Source organism: Channa argus, chromosome 7, assembly GCF_033026475.1.
Source record: "Channa argus isolate prfri chromosome 7, Channa argus male v1.0, whole genome shotgun sequence".
Classification (NCBI taxonomy): Eukaryota; Metazoa; Chordata; class Actinopteri; order Anabantiformes; family Channidae; genus Channa; species Channa argus.
Genome location: NC_090203.1, coordinates 18,669,656 through 18,685,007, shown reverse-complemented (window position 1 = coordinate 18,685,007; position 15,352 = coordinate 18,669,656). Strand labels below are relative to the sequence as shown.

The following is a 15,352-nucleotide window of genomic DNA, read 5'->3' as shown; positions in this document are numbered from 1 at the left end:
CCTCTTTTGCATTAACAAGGGAAACCCGAAAACGATACTGGCGACAAAAGAAAATATGAAAGAGAAAGTGACAAAGAAAAATACATGCAATTGGATGTAGGGGTGGAACCACTGTCCTTTTTGTACAAGTGAAATGTGGAAATGTAACACAGTAAAATGTTCTATTACTATATATACTGTACAGAGATTAGAGGGGTATAAACTTATTTCTTTTCACTATTCTAATCTGCAAAGTAACCAGTATCTGTATGATAAATATAGCGACGTATATTTACCACTAAAATACAGTGTCACCGAATCTGGTAAGTATAAGCACGTAAGATTTCATTTGAATACATAAATGTGTACAGTACATACATCCAGGCCTTTATCTTTCTGTCAAGCCAGCTTATTCAGTCCCTGATCCACTACCTTGACACATTAACTGTCTGAACTCCAGCCAAACTTAAGGACAGGGACCCAGAACAGGTCAAGTTAATGTGTCACCAACTTTGGCTTCCAAGCACCATTGTGAAATCAATGTGTGAATACGTGCAGACCATGCAAAGCTGTCCAGGGAGAAAGGGGGGTTAATGGTCAAAGGGGCTTATCTCAACGACTTATCCGCTGCTATAAAATCCAAGTCATGGTAGAGACTCTAGTGGACATTCTGCCTCAACACTGAGCCTGTAAACTGTAAACTCTCTCTTTTTCTCCATAGTCCTCAACACATCCCTCTTCATTCAGCCATGGGAGTTGCTTACAGCGTTGGGGAGTAAGTGAAATCATCTTTAAGACTTTCTACATAGTTAAGCTAAATATGTTTATCTTGTCTGGTGTCAGTTTAATTTGCTTTGTAAACTTAGGTTTGCAAAAAAATAAGATCTTGAATGCAAATTTTAAAATGTATTTGAAACCAAATGCATGGGACATATTCCTTTTAAAAAAGTATGTAGAAGTGATTATTGTTCTATTTTTTGGGAGGGGTGTGTTTATTACTACACACATGGAAAAAGGAATGGTTGGGTGGTAGAAAGATATTGACTTATAAATCACTGATACATGGATGAAAAAGACTTGGAGAGTGTGTGTTGCAGTTGCAGTTAAGTTGTTTCAAGGCACATTTGAACAGTAAGATTCAGTGTTAAGGCATTTCATGTGATATGTAGGTTGCAACAAAAATATCTTCAAAGAGGGATCCAGGATGACAGTTGTAGTTACAGTTAAGATCATGACACATACAGTGTTCTACTTTAGTTAAATTAATTTTCTTTCATTTTTTGATGACATTATATTTTATTTTATTGTGGTATTTGTGGAAGTGCCTTTTTTTTTTATTTTAGCCAGAGCAGGTCACATAAGTAGGCACCATATATTTATTCAAAATTGTTCATTCTGATATATACGCTAAAAAAAAAATGCTTTGTGCCTTTGCCTCAGCAGGGTTGACCACCTCTATACCTTCTTTGTGCAGTGGTCACCAGATATCTATAGTAAAGGCAACAAAAAGCACTGCCAGTCCCGCTTTCTGGTTTTGGAGCAGGACAAGATTTCAGTGATCAATCAGCTCCTCAGCAAACCGGTCAGCACCACGGCTGAAAAGTGGGAGGTAAGAACTGCTCTCAAACACACACGTGTATTATTAAGAGATTAAACCAAAATCTGCTGTGGCTTATCAATGCAGGCTAATACTAGATAAACAGTACTACTACCACACTTATATTTCACACTTTATGTCTAACCGGACTCTAAATACATGTTTAAGAAGGCTTTGCAGATGTGGGGAAATATATTGATGCATGGAAAAACACTGACATTTTCTGTTTAAAAAAAAAAAAGAAAAAAGAGCTCCCTACAGTTGAAGTCAGTTAACTGTAAATTATCCAGTCACTGATTTTACAGCCCCTCAGGAACTGAAGAGCCTGGCAGTTATCCCAGATTTCAGTGGAAATACCCTTCTCTATATATGGACATCCTTCCACTAGCTTTGTCCCTCCTTCCTCCCAAGACTGCAAAACTTCCCGGTTTAGAGCAACATCTATTTATTAAAATGATTTTGAGAGAAAAGAAACTGCTCTCTTCAGATTGGTCCAATGAGAAGCCCTGTGACTCATGTTTTCAACCAATGGCATTTCAAACACTGAAAGTGAAAGTTATTCAGAGGGTATAAAAAGGATGAATGGTGGCTGGTTTGCTTTGACATGTGCTACAGTGGAGTATAGATCTGAACAGAGAAATCAGGAGCTATGAAACTGTTACCAGATAATATCAAAGTGCTTTATTTTGCCAGTGATTGTGTCGAGCCATATGTGGAGGTAGGAATATTATCGTGTTAGATCTGCTTTGTTTATGGTGCAGAAGAGTTTATTTCAGGGGTTAAATGTTTTGTTAGTTCCTCGTGAAATAACATGTTTGTCTTTATTATTTTACATGCACACTTTCTGTATATGAGTTAGTTGTCCACAGCACTATGCAGGCAGTGTAGGGGAAATCGATTAGGGAAACAGAAATACAGGGAAACTGTGTATGAAAACTTGAGTGCTTTCTAACTTATTTGTGGCATTTGTGCCCTCTTCTAGATAATCACAGTGAAGGACTCGAAGCGCCGCTTGAGTCTTAGTAGCTCAGGCGACTCTGAGGCAGAGGAGTCTGATTACCAGGAGGAAGATGCTGCCCTTGTTCTGAGTAACCGTAGCCATCTACTGAGTGACCAACACCTGCAGCAAGTAAGTTGTATCCTGTAACATTTGTGACTCCTCAGTGTTAACAATTTGCACAGATTACAGCCATAAGCAATTATTTCTTGGCATTACCTGTCAGCATGACATGTTTAGACTAACAAGTTATTTTCTAACAGCTTGCTACACAAATCCCACCAAGGACTCATGGCTATCCCTGGGAACTGGTCTACAGCACTGCCATTCATGGCAGCAGCCTGAAGACACTGTACAGGAATATGGCTGGTCTGGACAGTCCTGTTCTGCTGGTCATCAAGGACATGAAGAAAAAGGTTTGAATCTTTGTCTTAATGCCACAATGTTGCTAAGCTGCGACCACAACTGTGCGTGCTTCTTTATTGACCTGTTGACTTGGTCTTTTCAGGTGTTTGGGGCTTTTTCTTCTGATTCATTTAGAGTCAGTAAATACTGCTACGGTACTGGAGAAACCTTCCTGTTCAGCTTCAGCCCTGAGTTTCAGGTAAGAGTTGAATTGATCACTGTGCTGTTCCAGAATCTTGTCTATGAGCAGCTCTGATAGGAAACAAGTCCACTATAAGATCACTTTTATTCTTCTATTTACATTAAAGAGAAATTGTCAAGTTTAAAAAAGTAAACACAATCTGGGGAAACTAATACTTTTCAGGTTTTTTTACTTGGCTTGATTTTTCATTTCTTATGTCTTGCATTTGTTATTTATCCAGGTCTACAGATGGAGTGGTGAGAACTCATACTTTGTGAGTGGCAACTTGGAGTCTCTGCAGATTGGTGGAGGAGGGTAAGTTGTCTATCAAGTAATGGCAAAGAACATTTTAAAGATGCACATAAAATAACTACTTTAATGGTTAATCATGAGTAATCTGGGATTACAGTGCCAGATACTGGATCTGCAGACTAAAATATTAGCAGTATTTAAAGGTTTGATGTTAATGTGATATTTCTTCCTGATCTGTAGAGGTGGCTTTGCCCTGTGGCTGGATGCTGATCTGTACCATGGTGCAAGCTTCTCCTGTCCCACCTTCCACAATCCACCTCTGTCCACAGAGGAAGACTTTATTGTGAAAGACCTTGAGGTCTGGACCGTGCAGTATTGAAGGAGACATCTGAAAAGATGACATCCCGTCAAAGGCGGACCCAGAGTCCTCTCAGGAGTAACAGAACACTGGGACTTCAAAAAGTACATGTGGTCAAATCACTACAGTACCAGACCTGATAGATCAGTTACCACGGTATCATCTGTGTACATGACTGAGACTATGACTGAGTCCATGAACTGTGAGAAGCCCCTTCTAGTTGTTCTCAGGCTCGACCCCTCGCAGTGCCTGTTAAAGAGACGTGGCTGAATAATTTCCTGTGATTCAGGGTTCTGCTGCTTTATACTACTGGCTATTCATCAGTAGGCCAGAGCTAAGGCCAGTAAGAAACTGGCATCTGAAGCATTAAGCCCTCCGTTATGTTATGAAAATCACGGTAACATTTATGGAAATAAAGTTTGTAACTTCTGTAAGCACATTCAGGATTTGAGAAAAAATATATTTTAACAGCACATTTTTAGCCAAACCACATGTGCCTTTATGTGTTTAAGTGGGCATTATATTCTATTTGGTTAGTGCATAAAGTCTTTATAACTTTAAGACCAAAAAGTCACATTTATAATTTATGTTTGAGTCCGACCACCTGACCCAGGATTCAAATGTCCTACATGCACTGTGTGTCTAAGTTCTTATGTTATCTGTTTGGAATGTTCTCCATTTGAAAAGCTACTGATGAAACCTCTCAGGTTTAAAAACCATGTGATTTGTAACTTTTATGGAGGAAGGGACATCTACTACTGTCACTTCTGTTTTTTTAATGTAGGGCATTTGCATCTGCTGCAAGATGATGAGATGTCATGCTTTAGAGATGTAAAACCTGCCTAGCAATTTGCTTAGATGGATAATATTTCAATTTTATGTATATTTAAATATGTTGGGGCAGTACTGCTTGTGCATTGTCCTATGTTTTTGTGTAAAGGGGGTGCTGGCATCGCCTTTTTTTTTTTTTTTTGAGGAAAAAACAATAAAACATTGTCTTTACCATAAAACCGTAATATATTTTGAAAAACAAATCACCTTTTACAGTGATAGCACTATACATTAATTACAAATAACAATAGAAATAGCAACTCTACAAAATACAAAACGTCTTGGTAGTTTTACCATTTTCAAAGCAAATAAAAAAAAGGGTTGCTGTCCTAAGTAAGCGTGTAGTCTAGACCTTTCAGTCTACTATAATAGAAATACATTTAAACGTATGAATTCAATATTTTTAGTTTATCTGAAAGGAGTTTAAGGTAGCATGCCCAGAAGAAACCTTTCTGACAAGTGTGATTTATTGATAATCACTATGACCTCACACTTTAAATCTCATATTTATTGGTATGGTATTACTGACGTTTTGATATTTTTCATTGGCTATACTATGTTTCTTTATGTTTAATATCTGTCTCTGAAAAGATGAAGGCAGCATACAGAAGGATTGATAAGCAGTAATCTACACCGTGTTTTTTTCCACCAAGAACAAAATTGTTTGCTCTTTCAGCAACTGAACCTCCGACTTAAGAGATGGAGCTAAACAAATACCACAGAAAGTAAAACCGCTATGACGCAAAGATGTGGGTGCTGTAGTATTGAAGGTTAAAGTTCATCCGTGTTGAAGGGGATCTTTTAGGTTTTACCCCGGGGCTCCACGCCATGTACAAAGATATTACTTAGTGAACAATAATATTTTGTTAATTTATTATCCAGTCTCTTCGTTTTATTTTGGACCACATTGTTTTCGTTCTCGGTCCAGATTAAATTTAAAATACAAATTTCCACAAGATTTTCTTCGTGCGATTCAACTGGACATCAGGTAAAATGATTTAATTACCCTATGATATTCTGAACCACATCGCTCTCTGGTGGCAGATTTCTTTCTACATGAAAGTAGGTCGACAATCTATCTGTTTCCCCATTTTAAACGCCATGGTTTCTGGGATCGATTAAACGGGTCTTACTTTGGACAGTTCATTGTACTGCAATGGCAGGAGTCGATGATACACAACCTGCTCAGGTTGATCGCTCTAAAACCAGCAGCGTGTCAGATGAAGGATATGACAAGAAATGTATTTTCTGCAAGATTGTAAACAATGAGATTGAGACGGAGCTTCTTCACTCTGTGAGGATTCTGTAGTAACTTAATTGGCTATATAATATTGTGCCTAGCTAACAGTTAGCTTTAGCTTTAGCCGGTTACCTTTAATCACCAGCGTGTATGGGTACTGTGTCAAAGCCTGCTACAAATACTGACTGTATCTTTATACTGTTAAAATTTCCTTTAGATCATACAAGTCGTCTGTATCATGATTTAACTACCACATTTTTATTTAGTGCCATAGTTGTAGATATTCTGGTTTATTGTGTTGTAATATGTAGGGTATAAGGAGTTAAGCAGATAGGTTTAGCAACAGTTAGTTTAGTTGAGTTCCTGCTTTAGAGGTTCCAGTTTGGAAGCCACAGCTGTATGTGAGGCTTTACATAGTTGTAACGTTAGATATCTGAACAGAACCTGCATTGACTTTATCAATTTGTTAACTAATTAAAAAGCGTAGTTCATATATATATGCCCTTAGGATCTGAAAACTGATCTATTAATTTGCATTTGCTGACTCATTTATTTATTTTTGTTGCAGGATGAGGAGATCTCATGTTTCCGAGACATAAAACCAGGAGCTCCCCAGCATTACCTCGTTGTACCAAACAAACATGTTGGGAACTGTAAATCACTCAGGAAAGGGCATGTGCCTTTGGGTGAGGTTTAAATGCCTGTCAAAAGTTATCTTACTTGATTTTTATGTTTTCAATTTACAATATATCCACTAAAATTTATGGACAATGCTTTGCTTACTAATCTCGTGAACTGGTGCATGTAGCACATGAATCAAATGTAGTTGCACACTAAAAACGACACTGTTTTTAAACATTGTATTTTTATTGGTTTGTTAAAAAACAATGGTTTTTCTCATCATGTCCAGTGAAGCGAATGGTTGAGACAGGGAAAGAGATCCTCCAGAAAAACAATATAACAGATCTCAGCGATGTGAGGTGGGATACATTCACATACATTGTCACATTTTGTATTTGTCAGGTCTTCACTCTATAAAAACAACATTAAGAAAAAACTAAACTTTTTTTTTTTTTTTTTTTTACATTTTGATCAAATTAACCTTATGTCAACGGTTGCTTCAGTGTTTCTATTTCTAAATAGAGCACTTGATTTCTAGGTTAATAGCCATCCTAATAATATTTGATATTATCAGTATTAAGCCTGTTTAGACAATAGAATATTCAAGTCCACAGGAGTTTTAGGTATAATCATTATTAATGACCAGTCTAAATCACAGTAACATCCTTAACATAGTGTAAACTACCAAGTAAACAGTAGTCCTTTCTTTTGTGTGCAGATTTGGTTTCCACTGGCCTCCATTCTGTTCTGTGACACACCTACACCTTCATGTTTTGGCACCTGCCAGTCAAATGGGCTTCATGTCTCGCCTTTTCTATAGACTCAACTCATATTGGTTTATCTCGGTAAATCTGCATTTGTATTATTTGTACTGTGCTTCACTAGTAAAGTTACAATTATACATAATTTGAGCATGCTGTAACTCAACATAGTCAACACATAAATCTCACATTAGTAGTGTAATTATTTAGTAGCACAATTATTGTGGTGCCAACAAACATCAGTCTGTCCAGGTGGAGATTTACTACTATGCAGTATTGTTAATTTGTTCAGTTTATTCTCACTTGTGTGAAAATATTGTTAATTTTATTTTGCAGGCAGACCAGCTAATTGAGCTTCTCAACTCCAAAGAAGAGACCAACTGACCACATGAATCCAGTTCATGCCTTATTTGACTGTGATGGCCTAATTTAAACATGAACCCATCCATGTCCCAGTAGACGATACACATACACAAGTAGCTGTTACACTGATAACATGCTCACTGTGGTTATTGGTTTTAGTGTGAAAACATTTCGGGGATTTAAGCCAAATGAAGTCCTGAATAAAATCACATTTTTTTCACTGCTAATGAAAAGTCAAACAAAATAACACTGTATTTGTAAAGTTAATGTTTCTACAGAATAAGCCAATTCATTCTTCATTACTTCACAATGAAATGTATTACTTTTAAGGACCAAGTGCCATTCCATGTTTTATATGTTTTAATTTTCCAAAAACAGCTTAACACATTCTCTTACTTTTGAATGGAAATGTGAACTTATACAATACTTATACAATATGTTCCTCTTGACATTTTCCTTAACAGTTTACAACAGGAGTGCTCACATAATTCATAAGCTGTGTCTAAAAATGTATGTGCATAAATCATACTTTGAGATGACGTTCAACAGCTGTGTATATGTCAGTACTCCTAATACATTGCTGAAATCCTCTTTTGCAGAGTAGATGTCATAGGTCATGAAATTTACTATAAAGGTTTAGTTAGAGTGAAAGCACTTAGATGTCTCACACTAAAAGTAAAGTAAACTACACCTAATCTCAGTAAGAAATGAAATACAGTGACCTATTTGCCCAACTAATATTTGATTTAATGCTTTGAAACTACTGCATGTTAAGATATTTCATATTTAATATGAACTAAATGGATGGTGCATGAAGTGGATACCACTAGTATATACTATACGGTGTAAAATGGATGAAAAGAAAGGACATGATACAGTATCTACTGTACACATCTATATGCACTTTAAGAAACATTAATTTAAAATAAATAATGCTGCTTATCAGTATGATTTCCTCATGGCAAAGTCTCAGTATGTCTCTAATGCAGTTATTAACTGCATTATTAAAATGGCTTTACAGTATCTTATTCATCTTCAACTCTACTAGTCATTGCTTACAGGCCATAAAGCCCCTACAGCAAACAAAAAGGCAACAAGCATAACGTGGTAATTGATTAGTACACTGCTGCTAAAAACTCACAAGTTTGAACGTTACTTTCAGCAGCAGCAGTCAGTCGGTGCATGGTTCTTTAAAATATTGTCCTCACTCTAATGCGGCATTTCTGGTTATTGCTCAGCATTGATCACCAATAGCCACTTCGAACCTGTAAAAAGCAGCATTAATTGCAAAGTAATGGAGCAAACAGTCATGTCATATGGATGTTCTTGTTTGTATTATGTTCTATGAGCCCAATGACACAAATAGTCCAGAGGAGGTGCTAAGTTATTATCAACTACAGTCACTGGCCACTTTATTAGGTACAACTGTACAATCTAATGCACATTCAATTGCAACCCTATTTTAAATTACCCTTTCGCATTTAGCATTAGAAACACCTCTTCTTATAATGCACCCCAGTATGACTCCACCAAGCCCTATGACCTTAATAATAAACAGAGTTTAGATGGGTGATAGCGTTATCACCTTTCTGACAGTTTCAACTTAAAAACTGAGACATTATAATATTGTAAATGTAGAATTAATGGGAGACCTGCTGCATTAGATTGTACAGGTCTTAATAATAATATGGCCAGTGAGTGTTAACATTAGATAATAACAAATAAATCAAAGGTACAGATGTATTTGTTGTTTTGCTTTAAAGTTGATGTAGTTCTTCAGGGTGCGATTCTCCTCTTTGGAGCTCTGGGACTCATACCGTTGTTTCTGCAAATCTAACTGACTCTTGCGATAAAAGACTGCATGTTTTTGTTCTCTCAAATATTCTAAATGCAGTTTGTCTGACTACCGCATTACTAAACGTGCTGCTTACGCACTCACGGCACCTTTGATTGTGTCTGGCGTTTGGAAGAACACTTCACCACAGTGTGTTTGTTTGCCTTTCGACATATCCAAACTCTTTTTTTTCCTTTAGTGCCCCGGTTGCCTTAACTAAAACCACACACACACACTTCTTGCTTAAAAGAATCAACTACCGGAAAACCTCAACAGCATACCTGAGAATGTTCACAGACATAAACGATCCGGTTATGTTGCCTGTAATAACGGTCGCGCGGTTCTACTGCAGGAACGCGAGCAAAACGGGATTAAGGTTGGCAACAAAAAAGCTCCAGTTACAGTAGGTAAAGCGTCTGGCAGTTATCCCAGATTCTTTTTCTCCCTCAACATCTACACATTCTAGTTCTGACCCTCCTTCTTCCCAGTTTTTGGCGTAAGAACTGTATTTCCGAGAAAACAAATCTTTTGAGAGAAAATAAACTGCTCTCTTCAGATTGGTCCAGTGAGAAGCCCCCTGACTCATGTTTTCAACCAATGGCATTTCAAACACTGAAAGTGAAAGTTATCCAGAGGGTATAAAAAGGATGAATCCTGGCTGGTTTGCTTTGACATGTGCTTGTGTGGAGTTTAGATCTAGAGAGAGAAAACAGGAGCTATGAAACTGCTACCAGATAATATCAAAGTGCTTTATTTTGCCAGTGATTGTGTAGAGCCATATGTGGAGGTAACAATATTATCGTGTTAGATCTGCTTTGTTTATGGGGCAGAAGATTTATTTCAGGGGTTAAATATTTTCATTATCATCCATCCAGCTGTGCTTCTTCACTAGCTTGTCATTAGCAATCTGAATATTAGGTAATTTGCAGTTATGTTAGAGTTACACTTACATCTTGTTAGTTCCTCGTTAAATAACATGTTTGTCTTTATTATTTTACATGCACACTTTCTGTATATGAGACCACAGCACTATGCAGGCAGTGTAGGGAAAATCGATTAGGGAAACAAAAATACGGGAAAACTGTCGATGAAAACTTGAGTGTGTTCTAACTTATTTGTGGCATTTGTGCCCACTTCTAGATAATCACAGTGAAGGACTCGAAGTGTCACTTGAGCCTTAATAGCTCGGGTGACTCCAAACCAGAAGACTCTGATTACCAGGAGGAAGATGCTGCCCTTGTTCTGAGTAACCGGAGCCAACTATTGGGTGACCATCACTTACAGCAAGTAAGCTATATCCTGTAACATTTGTGACTCCTCAGTGTTAACAATTTGCACAGATTACAGCCATAAGCAATTATTTCTTGGCATTACCTGTCAGCATGACATGTTTAGACTTAAAAGTTATTTTCTAACAGCTTGCTACACAAATCCCACCAAGGACTCATGGTTATCCATGGGAAATGGTCTACAGCACTGCCATTCATGGCAGCAGCCTGAAGACACTGTACAGGAATATGGCTGGTCTGGACAGTCCTGTTCTGCTGGTCATCAAGGACATGAAGAAAAAGGTTTGAATCTTTGTCTTAACGCTACAAAGTTGCTAAGCTGCGACCACAACTGTGCGTGCTTCTTTATTGACCTGTTGACTTGGTCTTTTAAGGTGTTTGGGGCTTTTTCTTCTGATTCATTCAGAATCAGTAAATACTGCTACAGTACTGGAGAAACCTTCCTGTTCAGCTTCAGCCCTGAGTTTCAGGTAAGAGTTGAATTGATCACTGTGCTGTTCCAGAATCTTATCTATGATCAGCTCTGATAAGAAACAAGTCCACTATAAGATCAGTTTTATTCTTCTATTTACATTAAAGAGAAATTGTCGAGTTTAAAAAAGTAAACACAATCTGGGGAAACTAATACTTTTCAGGATTTGTTTACTTGGCTTGATTATTCATTTCTTATGTCTTGCATTTGTTGTTTATCCAGGTCTACAGATGGAGTGGTGAGAACTCATACTTTGTGAGTGGCAACTTGGAGTCTCTGCAGATTGGTGGAGGAGGGTAAGTTGTCAAGTAATGGCAAAGAACATTTTAAAAATGCCCATAAAATAACTACTTTAATGGTTAATAATAAGAAATCTGGGATTACAGTGCCAGATACTGGATCTGCAGACTAAAATATTAGCAGTATTTAAAGGTTTGATGTTAATGTGATATTTCTTCCTGATCTGTAGAGGTGGCTTTGCCCTGTGGCTGGATGCTGATCTGTACCATGGTGCAAGCTTCTCCTGTCCCACCTTCCACAATGCACCTCTGTCCACAGAGGAAGACTTCATTGTAAAAGACCTCGAGGTTTGGACCGTGCAGTATTGAAGGACACATCTGAAAAGATGAGATCCCATCAAAGGCGGACCCAGAGTCCTCTCAGGAGTAACAGAACACTGGGACTTCAAAAAGTACATGTGGTCAAATCACTACAGTACCAGACCTGATAGATCAGTTACCACGGTATCATCTGTGTACATGGCTGACACTAGTCCATGAACTGTCGGAAGCCCCTTTCGACAGTGGGCATTATATTCTATTTGGTTGGGTCTTTATAACTTTAAGACCAAAAAGGCACATTTTTAATTTATGTTGATAACACTGTAACATCATCAAGGTCCAAAATGAGAACATAGGGGATTTTGAGCAACTCTCAGGGAAATAGCATCACCTCCTCTATGAAGAAGAAAAAGAATAACTGCCTACAATAACTGTATGGTCTAGTTCTCTATTTGAACAATACTGATGAAAACCTCTCAGGTGTAACAAAAGAAATACAGTATAGTCTTACACTATAAAGACTTTATTACCTGTAATTTGTACAGTTTAAGGAGGAAGGGATGTCAACTGCTAACTGTCACTTCTGTTTTTTTAATGTAGGACATTTGCATCTGCTGCAGGATGATGAGATGTCATGCTTTAGGGAAGCCAAACCTTCCTGGCTTCGTGCTCGTAGTGTGTCAAAAATGTTTGCTTTTTTATGATCTAAATAGTAAAATATATTTATTTATACGACTGCAAAATGAAATGCAGATGTTCATGTCACAGCTGTACTATATGTCTTATTAAATTTTTTTGTGTGTAAATTCAAATCTGTCTAGTCAAATCTGTCAAAACACACATCTTAATATAAAAAAGCCATTAAACAACATCACCTATTTCTTCACTGTACATGTGACAAATTAGAATCTCTGAAAATTTCTCCTGTTGTGTTCACAGACAAAAAGCTCAAATTCAACAATTTCTGTTCATGTTAAATTCAGAGATAAAAGGCATTGAGACTTTATTATTGTAATGCCTTTTTTTGCTGGCCACATTGTAGTACTTAAAGTCTGCAAATAGTTAAGCAAGAATTTTAACTAAATCCAACAATTTGTACCATATTACAGCACTTTATGATTTCATTCATTGAGCCCTGAAAGATGTTAGAGAATACAGGGCTTTTAAGACATTAAAAATTATTAACGAATCCACTTCTTCTTATTTGTTTTTTCCTTTTTTACTCAACCCTGTACACTTAGTTCTCAGATTCCAGTCCTCCTGCCCATCCCCAGCTAACTGCAGGACCTACCTATTATAGGCCCTCTTCTTGCATTCTGCTTTTTTTCCCAGTCTTCATAGAGGAGATGATGTTATTTTCCTGGAAGTTGCTCAACATTCCCAATGTTGTCATTTTAATTGCCAGTAATAAACACGTCTACTCTTGCACATCTGTCCATTCAGGGAGGCATTGTTCTTCTGCTTCTCTTCCTGAGGTTTCTTCCGTTTCTTTGTTAGGTGTTTTTCTTTGTGGAATTTTTCCTTATCTAGTCAGAGGGTTTAAGGACAGACAGTGTCGCTGCTGTACAGTTTGTAAGCAACTTGAGGCAAATTTGGGCCCATATAAATTAAGTTGATGAACTAGATTTAATTTAAAAAACTGCCTGCTGTCCACAGTTAAAATTCTGCCTTCTTAAATCTGTCACTGCGCTTTCAGGACACAACACAAGGAAGTGAGACTGTTTAACAGTGTACCGTTCAGCATCTGTCTGAAATATTCACACAAAAAGCCCCATAATTTAAAAAAAAAAAAAATAGAATTATCCTGATCATATTTTTAAAATATAGACATATTAGCATATTATAATCTTATTTAATTATAGTTAAAAGTATGTTTCACAAAAGGTCCACAGTGCACATGTAGGGTACAAGAAGACCACATTAGAGTGAGTCCTTTAAATGTATATTTGATATGAGAGTAGCCATACTTACATACAAAATAAAAAGTGCATCAAAGATTTTTGATGATTTGTTTAATATAAATATAGAATTTTGTTTGTTACAGCATTTTCAGGTCACAAAGCAATTACATAAAATGAACATGACCCTGTATTTGCTGTCTTTATTATAATTAAACAAGCATAAGCTGCTAATTTATCAACATTGCTGCTACAACTTTGTTTAGACATTACTTCCAATAGTAGCAGCAGATATTATGGCATCTAATCAATCACTGCATGGCTCCTAAAAACCGAGTAATAATATGTATGAATGTAAACTGATGAAAAATGGTTTGTTCCTGATGTAACTAAAAACACTGACAGAAATGTGGGCAGCATGAGGCCGACCCATCCTTATACATATTGGCAATGCATCTCTCATCTCTGTCATTAAGTTATTATTTCCCTTTGGATTTTCTGATTTTTTTTCAGGTTTAATGTCAAGTGCTGCCATGAAATATCTCTGTACTGTCCATTGCAGTTGTAACGGTGACATGAATGAGGGTATTAACAGCATGCTTTTGGTCACTGCAACAGAGTGATAACTACATGGTTATCTTTCCCCTGCCACAGCATCTCCCCGTCAAAGTCAACCAGCCTCTGCTTCCTCGCTCGTAGAAGAATTCCCACCAGTTTATTTGAGACAGTTACATAATGCTGGAAGAGTTTCCCAAACTGTACAGTGATCACTTTCTCTCCTTTGCTGCTTCCACTCCCCTCTTTGCCTCCCGACTCTCCAATGTTCCTTATCACCTGACACAACTCCTGAACCTCTCTGCTGATGTGTGTTTGAGCATCCTTCCCTCGCTGATCTGTCATGGAGCCCTGCAGGGGCCTCCCATAGTCGTCCTGCCCTTTCTGGGGTACCACCACGCTGGGTCTGGTATCATGACTGAAGGGGTTTTTCTTCTGATAGTCCTGGCGATCATCAGACCACTTCTGCCAGTTCTCCTTCAAGCCTTTCACAGAAACAATGCACACTGCATCATCTTGGCTGAATTGAGCAGAAGGTGAATTGTTGTCTTCTGTTTCCATGATGATGGTGCTGGGTGTTTGGCCTTATTACTAAATCTGTGGAGGAATAGTCTCAATGTAACTGTTTTTTTTTTTGTTTGTTTGTTTTTTGGCTACATACAGAAATATAATGTTGGCTTCCCATAAACTTTTCAGTGCTTTTATATATTTAAAAAAACTACATAAAATCATATGAATAAAGTTCTAGCCTTGTAAATGTAAATTTAAAAGACTGTAGTCCTGGAGTGCAGTGTTAACCTATAATGTAAACAACACATATTCTGTCATAAAAACTAAGGAGTAAAGTGAAAATATTACCTGACATATAAAGAAGTGAAGCTACAATGTACAGTAGGCCTATACAACGTTTCACTAAATTGGAACCATTATCAAACATTATCCAACTTACATCTTACACGCTGAATCGAGCTGATGTTCACCTAGAAATAATTTTCCATTGTATCCAAACTGCAAAACAAAATAAACAATAGCACGACAGTGCTGACAGCAGCAGGAGTGCGGATTCCTCGTTCGACACGAAATCCATCGTGATCGACATCTGTACCTGCCACTGATCTGTTAGAGAATTTCCGAGCAGCCAATCACTGGTCTGAGAGGG

General features: G+C 37.4%; 4 protein-coding genes across 6 annotated transcripts; 3 read left to right on the top strand and 1 right to left on the bottom strand.

The window, feature by feature from the left end:
- The first annotated feature begins 608 nt into the window (after nucleotides 1–608).
- ncoa7a (nuclear receptor coactivator 7a) lies at nucleotides 609–4,748 on the top strand. 3 transcript variants are annotated; one of them, XM_067510725.1, is made up of 7 exons: nucleotides 609–754; nucleotides 1,423–1,588; nucleotides 2,559–2,705; nucleotides 2,837–2,989; nucleotides 3,082–3,177; nucleotides 3,401–3,474; nucleotides 3,652–4,748. In XM_067510725.1, exons 1-7 carry the CDS (start codon nucleotides 729–731, stop codon nucleotides 3,788–3,790), a joined length of 801 nt encoding a protein of 266 aa, XP_067366826.1. In that variant the 5' UTR covers nucleotides 609–728; the 3' UTR covers nucleotides 3,791–4,748. The 3 variants fall into 3 exon arrangements, with proteins under 3 accessions (XP_067366826.1, XP_067366825.1, XP_067366827.1); XM_067510724.1 differs by having other exon boundaries at nucleotides 620–754; nucleotides 1,420–1,588; XM_067510726.1 differs by lacking the exons at nucleotides 609–754; nucleotides 1,423–1,588 and adding an exon at nucleotides 1,626–2,294 and having other exon boundaries at nucleotides 3,652–4,747.
- A 975-nt stretch (nucleotides 4,749–5,723) lies between these two features.
- Nucleotides 5,724–8,487, top strand: hint3 (histidine triad nucleotide binding protein 3). Its single transcript, XM_067510723.1, has 5 exons — nucleotides 5,724–5,894; nucleotides 6,409–6,526; nucleotides 6,751–6,820; nucleotides 7,180–7,306; nucleotides 7,559–8,487. The coding sequence occupies exons 1-5, from the start codon at nucleotides 5,757–5,759 to the stop codon at nucleotides 7,604–7,606; spliced, it is 501 nt and encodes a 166-aa protein (XP_067366824.1). The 5' UTR covers nucleotides 5,724–5,756; the 3' UTR covers nucleotides 7,607–8,487.
- Nucleotides 8,488–9,986: 1,499 nt separating this feature from the next.
- On the top strand, nucleotides 9,987–13,710 carry LOC137130491 (TLD domain-containing protein 2-like). Its single transcript, XM_067510720.1, has 6 exons — nucleotides 9,987–10,206; nucleotides 10,560–10,706; nucleotides 10,838–10,990; nucleotides 11,083–11,178; nucleotides 11,403–11,476; nucleotides 11,650–13,710. Exons 1-6 carry the CDS (start codon nucleotides 10,138–10,140, stop codon nucleotides 11,786–11,788), a joined length of 678 nt encoding a protein of 225 aa, XP_067366821.1. The 5' UTR covers nucleotides 9,987–10,137; the 3' UTR covers nucleotides 11,789–13,710.
- Nucleotides 13,711–13,800: 90 nt separating this feature from the next.
- On the bottom strand, nucleotides 13,801–15,292 carry si:dkey-29b11.3 (actin-binding Rho-activating protein-like). The gene is made up of 2 exons (XM_067510721.1): nucleotides 15,143–15,292; nucleotides 13,801–14,790 (listed from the first exon to the last, which is right to left on the bottom strand). Exon 2 carries the CDS (start codon nucleotides 14,752–14,754, stop codon nucleotides 14,245–14,247), a length of 510 nt encoding a protein of 169 aa, XP_067366822.1. The 5' UTR covers nucleotides 14,755–14,790; nucleotides 15,143–15,292; the 3' UTR covers nucleotides 13,801–14,244.
- Nucleotides 15,293–15,352: the final 60 nt, after the last annotated feature.

What these genes read in the sequence shown, in the direction of transcription:
- ncoa7a (XM_067510724.1), top strand. Translation starts at nt 729, where the DNA reads ATGGGAGTTGCTTACAGCGTTGGGGA. An exon ending in CCACGGCTGAAAAGTGGGAG is followed by an intron (nt 1,589 to 2,558) that starts GTAAGAACTGCT and finishes GCCCTCTTCTAG; the next exon opens with ATAATCACAGTGAAGGACTC. An exon ending in GTGACCAACACCTGCAGCAA is followed by an intron (nt 2,706 to 2,836) that starts GTAAGTTGTATC and finishes ATTTTCTAACAG; the next exon opens with CTTGCTACACAAATCCCACC.
- hint3 (XM_067510723.1), top strand. Translation starts at nt 5,757, where the DNA reads ATGGCAGGAGTCGATGATACACAACCTGCTCAGGTTGATCGCTCTAAA. An exon ending in AGACGGAGCTTCTTCACTCT is followed by an intron (nt 5,895 to 6,408) that starts GTGAGGATTCTG and finishes TTTTTGTTGCAG; the next exon opens with GATGAGGAGATCTCATGTTT. An exon ending in ACAGATCTCAGCGATGTGAG is followed by an intron (nt 6,821 to 7,179) that starts GTGGGATACATT and finishes TTTTGTGTGCAG; the next exon opens with ATTTGGTTTCCACTGGCCTC.
- LOC137130491 (XM_067510720.1), top strand. Translation starts at nt 10,138, where the DNA reads ATGAAACTGCTACCAGATAATATCAAAGTGCTTTATTTTGCCAGTGAT. An exon ending in GCTTCAGCCCTGAGTTTCAG is followed by an intron (nt 11,179 to 11,402) that starts GTAAGAGTTGAA and finishes TTGTTTATCCAG; the next exon opens with GTCTACAGATGGAGTGGTGA. An exon ending in CTGCAGATTGGTGGAGGAGG is followed by an intron (nt 11,477 to 11,649) that starts GTAAGTTGTCAA and finishes CCTGATCTGTAG; the next exon opens with AGGTGGCTTTGCCCTGTGGC.
- si:dkey-29b11.3 (XM_067510721.1), bottom strand. Translation starts at nt 14,754, where the DNA reads ATGGAAACAGAAGACAACAATTCACCTTCTGCTCAATTCAGCCAAGAT.